The sequence below is a fragment of the Sprattus sprattus genome (genome assembly GCF_963457725.1).
Source record: "Sprattus sprattus genome assembly, chromosome: 15".
NCBI lineage: Eukaryota > Metazoa > Chordata > Actinopteri > Clupeiformes > Clupeidae > Sprattus > Sprattus sprattus.
Window position 1 is genome coordinate 26,045,391 of NC_137913.1, and position 11,305 is coordinate 26,056,695.

The 11,305-nt window shown below is 43.8% G+C and overlaps 1 protein-coding gene across 1 annotated transcript in view; it reads right to left on the bottom strand.

Annotated features, from left to right (window-relative positions):
• iqgap2 (IQ motif containing GTPase activating protein 2) overlaps window positions 1-11,305 on the bottom strand; it is a gene marked incomplete at both ends in the record, with an annotated part of 55,169 nt that extends 43,864 nt beyond the window's left edge. The window contains 2 exons of the mRNA XM_080852275.1: window positions 6,852-6,951; window positions 11,260-11,305. Of these exons, the coding sequence (XP_080708401.1) occupies window positions 6,852-6,951; window positions 11,260-11,305 (146 nt within the window). The remainder of the gene's footprint in view (window positions 1-6,851; window positions 6,952-11,259) is intronic.

The window sequence follows — 11,305 nt, forward strand, 5'->3', positions numbered from 1 at the left end:
AGAAGAGTTTATCTCAGGGTGTAAGGCTTGTGCGTGTTTCTGTATGGTTTTTCTTTCAGCGGTGCTGATTACATAGTTACTTCCTTCCTACCATACTCTGACAAAAAAGGGCAGCACAGAGGAAATCTGGGGTAACCCTGCGTCAGTTCACACACAGACAGAGACCTCCAGCTGTGCTCTCATAACATATTGACATATAATAAGGGGATCCCTTTAGACATGTTATAAGGGGATTCCTGCTAGTAGAGATATGTGTCAGAGGTTAGATAGGATACTCGTTTAGAATTGAAGGGCTTGCAGTTTGCTACACATTGGTTATGATATTATAATATGGGCACGTATATTTGCATAATACATGCAAGGTTTTATTTACATGCAAATGAGAATCACCCCCATCAAATTGAAGCATTTGGCCTCTGGTCATTCCAGAGGGTCCTTCATGTTTTCTTTTTTAATATGGCTTTACCCTAATAAGGGGATACCCTTGGCAAAACATTCATTTGGATATGCTAAAATGACATGACTCACACAAGTTTACAAGACCCAATTGTGCAAAAATAAACAAAAACAGTATCCATGACAGTAAGGCCTGAAATAAATATAAATATTTAAGTTCAGCAAACCACAATGGTACTCTCCAAGCAACTCAGATTTTTGGGCTTTGACCTATTCAAACAAAGCTGCTTTGTCATGGCACCAACGCTGATGTTCTCCAACAGATGCCTGAGTGTGTGTGTGTGTGTGTGTGTGTGTGTGTGTGTGTGTGTGTGTGTGTGTGTGTGTGTGTGTGTGTGTGTGTGTGTGTGTGTGTGTGTGTGTGTGTGTGTGTGTGTGTGTGTGTGTGTGTGTGTGTGTGTGTGTGTGTGTGTGTGTGTGTGTTTGTGTGTGTGTGTGTGTGTGTGTGTGTGTGTGAGGAATAAACTCTGGGCTCTGGGAGGGTTTATTAAACAGATGGAACAACAGAATAACCATGACAACAATACCTCCAACAATTCCCATAGAATATGAGGTGAGGGTAAAGGAAGTATGGTGATTAGGGGTGACATACGTACCCAGATTAGAGTAAGGGTCAATGAGTCTTGACAGTCTGCTGATAAGACATTAAGGTGACATTAACCAGAGTGACTCATTCTACCACTCAGATGAACACACTGACAAACAAACCATACCCATCAGATATAGACCATGGTAGGCAAGGATGGGAATAGAGTCCTCTGTAAAAGCAAAATAACAGATGTACCACCACTCAGCCACTCTTCCAAATGGCTAAACAAAGCTTCACTTTAAGAGAGTGAAGGGTTTTTCTCCCCCTCATTATCATTGAATGCAGCCAATCGTTCAAACACAGAATGCTTTATTCTGTGCTCATCGTGAAGGGAATAAGGTTACACATTAAAGGTGAGGAGGGATGAGTACAGGAATGATTCTCCAAAGGTATTTAGGGTATGCCCATACCACATGGCTTCACAGCCAAGAATGGTTAATCATTTAAACACCAAGCCATCAAGCTGCATCTCTTCTGCGATCCTGTGAACCCTGCTGCAGTAGGTTGTCAAACAGCCACACTCAGACACAACAGCTGGCCTTGAAGCTTGTGGTGGGAAGGGTTTACAAAAACAAAATTCAGGGGAGTCTAGGAACATCCTAGCCGACAGATTTATTAGTTAAAATCATGCCAGTGTATGAGTTGAGGCTAAATCAAAAACACAAACCAAAACCAGGGCAATGTAAACCACAGCAAGTGGTATGCCACTAATATCCACCAGCTCTATCTTATAGCACTGCATGTCCTCCATAGAGCTGCCTCGGTACAAATCCATGTACCGTCATCTAACTTCAAACGGAAATCATATTACTTTGCGGGTGTGGCTTTACTGTACAGAATCTTAAGTGTTAAGACGAAGGCTCCTTCCACAATGGATGTCAGCAGGATAGTGGTTCAGGCTATAGGCTATATTCTGACACTGGGGCTAGTGCTTAGTCTGGTCAAAATAGAGCTGCTTACGCACAGAGGCCAGCGGGGTCAGAGGGGGTCTGTGCACTCCCCGTCTCTCAACCCCTGACAGATTTGCAACCAGGACTTAGAGAGGCACATTTAATTAAGAGTTTCAGGAGGAGGAGGGGAGTGTGTGGCTTGCTGTGGTGACAATGCTCCTGCCCAAACATGCGTCAGCGCTTCTCTCCAGTAACTACCCTCCTCCCCAACACACACACATGCGCGCACAAACACACACACACACACACACACACACACACACACACACACACACACACACACAAACACACACGCACATGTACACATATATAAACACACACGCACTCACAGTCACACACACAAACACGCACTCAGTCAACCACGAGTACAGCCGTCTGTCGGCACAAAGCGATCTGGATCAGCCACGGGCACCACCTCACACCGCACGCTACCTCTTCATCCCCATGGCGATGACAGACTAGCACACGACACCCTCTTCCAGCATGACATGTCCTCAACAGGCCAACTGTGCCCTGGAGCAGTTTGCTAATTACACCTGCTTTGTTGACTGTGATGAATCAGGTGTATAAAGCAAATTATGCATTTATCACAATTATTACAAGGGAACGTGCAGCTAGACAAAGTAGCGTCAATGCCAAACCTAAAATAACCAGGCTTTGTTGGCAGAGTGTTATTGATTGTCTCGAAACAGTGGTGCCATTCATCCAGGGACCCATAAGGTCCAACAGAGGCATATTCACAGAGGGCCACTGATCGCCACAAAGATGTGCTTGTGCATCACCAATTTTCATCCCGGTGTACCAGCTGTCCGCCCTTCAGGAGTATTTACTCCATGACATCGAACATCTTTCACCTCTGCGTGTTGCTGTGGTCAGGAGTCTTGTTCAAGTGCTGTTATAACAGAGGAGCTGTTTTTGTCTTTTCTTTCCCAGATCAAAAGGCTAAACTTTAAAGTCTGTCGTGTGATGGCATAAGAACAAGATAAAAGGCTCAAAAAAAGCATTCAAGCATAGACTTGTCCTCCTGGCACAATTCCAAATAATAGGATGAGGACTTTAAAGGTGACCAAAGTTGGGAAATGGCCACAGTAATAACTCTTTCATGCAGCTTAAATACATCTTGGACAGAGAATATGAAACAATAAGGAATACAATATTTATTAAAGGTCATTATAACTTCATAAACCACTGGAAACACCCAGCATTCGAGGGATTAACAGTAATCAAAGCAGTCCAGCAAAAATGATGAGTCAATCCCTGTACGAAGCAGCATGTCTGTCTGTCTAAACTTAGCTGCGGATAGGCCAATGAGAGAACAAAGCACATCCTGGCAGCATCTAAACCCTCTCATAGTGATCACTACTTCCTGTGACTGAACAATGCACTTGTGAAAAGCCAGTACCACGCTGAGGTCCAGAGATGTCTATAACCCCACAAGCACCTTCTTCCTGGCATTGTCCAACCTGCAGCGTAAGACAATCTCAAGAATCTCAAAAATCAGGGGAAATCCCATTGCGAGTGGTAAAATCGCTAATGTTCATCATTAATGAATACACATATCACCTGGGCTGAATACACATATCACCTGGGCTGAAGTATTTCAGTACCATGGCATTAGTTTAGATTTGGATGTTGGTTTTGGAAATTGTAAGGCACATTCCAACAGCTGATGTATTTCTGTGGGTTGCAATGCAGACCGTTATAGCTGACAAGACAAATATGCTCAGCTATGAATCTATGTACATGCAATATTCCAAACCTGCTAATCAAGCTATAGCCAGAGTTTTATAAACAGCCTCCCATTCCACCACCCACTCCCCATCCCTTCTAATATATGCTTGCTGCGGAAGTTTAGAATTAAATATGCATGTACTGTTGCCAGGGCTGTTCAATGAGCCTGGCTTATAGCTACCCTGGAACATGCATGTGTCAGTAACAAGGTGGGCTTCAACAACTTCACCTTAATTGTAATTTACTTTACTTAACAATATACTTCGAGCTCACCTTGAGAGCATCAGTTCACTTGTTTACAGACATGTGTCCATCCCATGGAGAATGTCATATTCAGATTTAATAACATAATCATTACATTATGATCTAAAATAATGAGTCTAAGATATAGTGACACAGTGGGTAAAATAAACATACCATGGCTGATTTTACTCTCTCCCTGCTTCTCTCTACATGACCTTCTAAGAGAGAATGTCACAGAGTCTACCTTTAGCTTATCCAGATCATGTCTACGATGTAAATGCAATGGACAATCTTATCATAGGAGTTAATGGCATGCCTAATACCAGGTTCGAGGGGTTAAATGAACAAAGAGCGGGGCTAGGTGCTTTGTGAGAGCAAAGTCTTAAGGAATGACGATGTAACCGGACCACTTCATGATGTCATAGGCCTGACGTCAGCACTGAGCAGTCAAACACATGGTCTGTGGAAAACATCTTTCCCTTGCTTCAACAGGAGATGCTTGGTAAGACGAGACTGACTATATTAACGTCATCAAGTTCTTGGTAATGCTGTGTGCCGCATGCTTTTATCTCACTTTAGAAAGTGTCATTATCTCTCCAAAAACACTGTATCTCAGTAGCGAAAAAAGGAAAAAACACGTCCAGTGGGATCCCCTATCTTTAAAAAAAATATGCATGAGCAAGCTTACTTTTCTCTGTTTACCTAGGTCAGCAGGTCCAAAGTCGAGGCGTTTAAAATACTCACCGGAGTGGGGGGGGTGTGTGGAGCTTAGTGGGGAAATTGTGTGTGTCAGCTGACGTGCTGAGCGGATATCTTTCCATGACTGTGAGTGTGTGTGTGTGTGTGTGTGTGTGTGTGTGTGTGTGTGTGTGTGTGTGTGTGTGTGTGAGTAAGACTAGGGGATGGCCTCTGGTTACTCACGACACACGCAGAATGTCCATGCGTAATCTTCCCATGTTCTTTTAAAACCCCTGAAGAACCAAATGTAGCCCTTTTCCTCTTACACATCCCTCTACTGACAAGCGTGAAGCTGTACACATAAAGGAAGGTAAGTCTACTGGATACTTTCGTATAGATTGGGCAGCTTTGGTCTATAAGGTGGACTAACAAAAACAGTATCAGACCCTTGGCCCTCTCCTCTTCTGGTTGATGCCTGACTCTGATGGCAAGCGATGATGTGTAAAGGCTACTGCCACGTTAACAGGCCGATTAGCAAGCGGCATTATAATCCTAATCCAAGATGACAGGATTCCCAGAATAGAGGCTTTGCAGCGGAGTAGCAGAGGAGAGCTCTGACGAACAAAGAGGACTCTCAAAGGTGAACATAAACACCCACCCATTAGCGATAAATAGTAAATGAGCTCAAACGGACCGGGGTTTGACATGCGATCTTAATTCGCTTAAAACACTATGATTATTAGTAGCTTATTTTCCTACACTTGATCATAGTTAATGTGATCAGCTATCAAACATATAATCCCCTGCATGTGTGGCTAAGCCACTGGGGAAGCCCCATGTTAGTTGACAGCCAACAGTGTACACCTCCAACCGCACTAACAGCCACAGGTTTTCACAACGACCTCTTAAGGCTGGTCTACACTGCCTTCTCAGATCTAACTATTCTGGGGCATATATCTGAACACCATTGACTCCAACCTCAACTCGGTTCTAAGAACTGAACACTTTGAGTAAATCTGCATTAGTTCACCAAGGCTTAGAACGGTTCTAGGAGCTAATGAGGTTCTGCACACCAGCATCTATAGGATTCTGAGCATTTTCAGCAACAAAGGGAGTTGTGAGATGATCACACACACACACACGTCTCCTCTGGTGTACACCACTCCGGAAATATGCTGTTTGCTATATCATAGAATTATTACTGCGATCCGTGTGAACTTTATTAAGGTAAAGTCAAAACATTGTGATTGGCTGATAAAGAATGCCACACCCAATAATTACTCAACCCATGCATACTTGATGGCACCCTGCTTTGTGTCATTGACATGAGCAAAAATAGGTATTCCCACCTACTCTCACTGCGTGGCTGCTGATGTGTGAAGCCCTTTCGCAGTGCTCGTTGCCCTATAAAATTGGGAACCACAGTGTCTTGGTTTAGGCAGGAGGTATACTGGTGCAATATGAAAGAGGAGTACTGCAGTGGAGACTTGAATTAAATATTTATGGTGTAGCTATTATTGTTAAAAAAAGCATCTTGAATGTTTTAATAATCTAGACACTGTAATGGACAACCTGGTGGACTTTTGCTTGAGATCAGGCAAAAATAGCCTCGAATGGACACCATTGTTCATATGAAATATGGCTGAGGTCGGCAGATTTCATGAATACAGTTCTCATTCAATTCACTTGGGGGATAAGGGTATCCACAGCTCAACAACTAACCTTAACACACTAAGGTCCAAGGCCTTTTAGACTTTTCTAAGTTGTCTGACATGCCTTGATGTTTTTGTACATTTTGCTTAACTAAAAACATTGATGCACAAATGGAATATATGATTCTATTCTAGAAGACCTCAGCAATAATATTAGAAAATGTTTCCGTGGTTGTTCTTTTTATGTCTCTAAGACGAAAACTCAAAAATAAAAATATCCCGGACGAGGGATATAGATTTTAGGGTTAAATATACACTTAAATGTAGCATAAATCTAAGCAAAATATACCACACAGAACTCACAACAAATTGCATAATCATGTAAACATATCAAAAACATCATGCAGACTGGCTTCCTATTTCTCAAGCAGCCTATGGTATACCCCGGTTGACCACTGTCAAACACATACGTAGGTGAAGAAGCCTACAGGCCAACGCTGAAATTGCCAATATGCCTGTACACAAGTGCAGTAGACGGAGCTGGGCGCTCACCGTTTGGCTTCCTCTAGGTGACACAGGTATTCATAGGCAATGTTTTGTCGTCTCCTCTCATCCATTTCCTCCGCCGAGAGCCTCTCGTCATCCACAATGGCTGCAATACAAACACAGGAACAAACAGCCACAGTCAAAGGCGAATGGAGAGAACCAATAGAGAGAGGGGAATGTGGAACCTTTCCTGCGTTCCTTCAGGTGATAACACTCATAACACAGTGGGACCAACCAGGGCCAGGTCAAGAGAAGAATTTATGTGGTTTAAAAAAAAATAATCAGTTGGTTATGATGAAACAATAAACATCATGATGTTGGTCAAGTGAGATAATTATACTATACCCTAGCACTAATGAGCCTTATTCACACACACACACACACACACACACACACACACACACACACACACAGATGCGAACTCACACACACACACACAGACACACGCACATTCGCGGACACACACGCGCGCGCACACACACACATACACACACACACTCGCGCGCGCGCGCGCACACACACACACACACACACACACACACACACACACACACACACACACACACACACACACACACACACACACACACACACACACACACACACACACACACACACACACACACACACACACACACACACACACACAAACACACACACACACACACGTACACGTGCAAGCACACCCAAACTCAAACACACACACGAGGTGAGACAATATTTAGAGTTGGGGTTGGGGTGACGGGCACCATTCAGAATGCCCGATTGTGATTGGGCTGTTGAATGGTGAGGTGGTGGGGTGGTGGGATGGTGTAGAGTGACCTTTACCTGCTACTGACAGACACCCCAACCACCCCCATCTCCAACTCCTCCCTCCTGTGTTCCCTTCTTGGCTAAATCCCGAGCAATCCCTTTATTTCTGGCTGAGTAGCTTGCTCCCTGGGTCTGTGAATGTGTCTCTAAACGGGTCTTAAGATGAGGTTAAGAGGCCCCTGGCTCCTGCTGTCAATAGAAGAGAGATGCTATGGCCTCACAGCGCTCCTCTTATACCGTCAGCAGGATAGCACTGGTTGACATAGCATTGTGACCCATTTTAAAGTGCTGTTGTGCATTTGGGATATGGTGTCCAGGCCGATCAAAGAGACAAGCATTGGAGCTTTTAGTAGAATTTATGAACATTCTTATTATTTTTGTTAGCTTCATTTTCTAGGATTTTGTGTCCAAAGACATAATGTCTGTAGTAAGCCTTGAGCAAATCATAAATAAAATACAGCTGACCCCTCTCCACCACTGGTGTTTTCTCACTGGTGTTTTTCAGGGCGCTAGCCTTCTGCTGCAGGCTACTCTGTGTCTCTTGAGGAAAGCGTCACCCGTTTTAAGGGATAGAGGCTGCTGTCCCCAGTTGCTTGCTATTGGGAGAGATGGCATCTGAGTGCAGGGGATTGACTTGAGTTGCACTGGGACTCAGAAGATGGAACAAAATGGTCCCAGGCCCCTGGCTGACCTAAGGTTCATCTAAAGGACAAGATTAACTTTAACTTGCACACCTCGATAGCAGTAAAAGACGGTCCCCATGATGGAGAAGCTTCAGACCGTATCACACTGCAACAAACTCACATTTCACTATTTGCCCAAGCAAGCACCTGAGAGAAGCCTCACAACAGGCCTCACTACCCAACGGGCAACAATCCCATCCTAACCCATCACAGAGAGATCCAAATCTACTAAATGGCACCCTATTAAATGAATGCCTCTGGGAGTAGAGGCAATGCCCGCTGTGTGCCAGTGGGCGCTGAAGTGGGCAAACTCTCTACCCTCTTCAGTGTCAGTGCCAAGGGGGTGCCCCATTGCCCCTGGGCATCATTTACTCACTGCGTGATAACTGATTTTGCTGACAGGTGAAGAGTGCCCACGCTTTGGCACTTTTAAACAAGCCAGCGGATCATGCCAGCCAGACCGGCACAAAAAAAAGGAGCCATCTTCTCTGGCTGAAACAGGCACAGGCTTGCCAACCAATCTCTGTGGAGCTGCATTGTACAGTTCCTTTTGTTCACACTATCTGTGGCATCGGTCCCGATAGAGTGGCAGGACAAAAAGAAGGTGATGGGAGCAAGCTTGCACAACGGTTTCTCTTCCATTTGTGTGCATTTGGAGGCGACCATTAATGCGTCATCAATTCCTATTCTGAGAAGAAGAGCACAACTGGGCACGAAAAAACTAAGTTGGCACACAGACTAACAGCCGTAGGACTGTTTGCCAGCAACATTGGGCATACCCATTAACCTTTTGCCATATCTTGTCATGTCATTATTGTGTGATTCTGAATCACAGGGCCAGTGCATGCTGCTCTGAGTCAGCTTCCAGTTAAGAGGCTCTCAATCCCCCCCTCCTCATAGTGAGTAATGAGTTACAACTGCAGGCGACCTTTGAGTTCAGTCTCGCCAGGACCGCCTCTACTGTCTGATGGTTGGCGCTGGCAGCACTGCAGAAGAGCCATCTTGAATCTTAATTGTGGAAAGAAGGGGGAAAGTAAAACCTCACCTTGAACATTCATCTTCTGCAGTCATCCAGTGCTCTCAAATCCCAAGAGGGAGGCTAACTTTGCCCCATTTTACTTTTTGACTCTCATCAGCAAAGCACAATCTAAGAATAAATCACATAACAATACAGCCACACTACAGAGGTCCGGGGGCAACATTTCCTGCCTCAGTCTAGAGACAACAGAGGGTCTAAGTGAAGGCCAGTGTGTTGTTGGCAGACCAGTGAAAGCAGTCACCGCAGACTGTCACAACCCCCTGAGACCTCCATTTATTCTGCTCAATTGTTTGACTGCCTTGAATAATCAAACAACATCACTACCTGATCTGCAATGCTGTGGTAAAACCTTACAACTCTTCTTGGGTTGCACCAGGTCTGATAGTTTATAAGCATTCTGTCTTTTCATTTACAGGAAGAGGAAACTGAGCATGAAACATTTATATTCTGTACAGAGAAATGAAAATACCGCTATGAAACTGAGCAGTTCCCACTGAGAAAAGGTAGTTTTACTGTGTCAGGCCTGCTGCCTAACACCTTAAAAGCATTGCTCCTATTTAGTTACACAAATGGATGCGTCAGAGATCCTGCAATGAACTCCAAGTTGTATCTTGTATCCCTTAAAATGATGATAGATAGATAGATAGATGATGGATTTGGAAAGGTAAAAAGTATGTTTGGCACCTTTAACTTATGCATAATCAACAAATCCCCACTGACTGAGCAGATATTGGTAAAAGTTACAAAAGAGCAAACACAGAGAGAGAGAGAGAGAGAGAGAGAGAGAGAGAGAGAAAAGAGAGAGAGAAAAAAAGCAAACAATCCCGCTATCAGGAATCAACGTTTGATCTCAGCAGCTGGGTAGTTAATATTAAACTGGTAAACAACAACCACTCCCACCCAGACATGTTGAGAAACACCTCTGTACCCCACCACCAGACCCCTTCACATGCACACATGCACACATGCACACACGCACACACACGCACACACACACACACACACACACACACACACACACTCACACACCCACACACCTACACCCCATTCATTCACCTAACAGTGCGATATTGTAACTGCGGTGGAAGTGTAAAAACATATTTTCCATTCACTTCATTATTGCATTCTAACCCAAGTTAAATCCCTTTACATCAACTGATACAGATAAACAGTGCACGTTCAATGGTTTTAGAACTCTACACACAGATGGCAAACAAATCATTGGGACTGAACAACCTAAATAATGTTTGACACACTGAAAGTGCTTTCAGATCAACCGTGTGGCTACAACTAACAGTCGTAACATACAGATAAGACATCTTTTTAAGGGTCCGTCAGGGATATTTTAACCATTTAAACAATTATTATTACAAAATAAATAAGGGAAGAGGAATTGAACCAAAACATAGAGTACCACAGAGCACAGAAATCAGTGTAAGAAGACCACCCCTCACTTGTTATTGAGGTATCACTTCAACACACAACACTGAGTTGAACACATGATAACCTATAGCCAGTACTGAGAGATGTAACATACAGTAACATAAAGCCTACTGCAGTGGACCACAGCATTGACTTTTTCCCTTGGCACAATCTATGGGTGTTAGAAGGGGGAGAGTATTATGAACACTACCGTTTCTAAATTCACAAATATTCTGGACTTCTGGATATCCAGATACTAAAACACAATAGTCTGCAATTGGGGATTAAGATAAACAGGATAACCTTGTGTGATTCTGTCAGGTCGCATTGACTCCTCAGAATACCTCACCTGAGTCACTGGAAAAGCGGACTGTTTTTAACTGCTTGTACAAACCAAAATGTAGTTATTTTCACATAGGCTATTAACTGTGAAGCAGAAACGAATATGTGAACTTACATCCATATCGTGGCCTGAGTGCATTTGCGCTGTCTTCATAGTACAT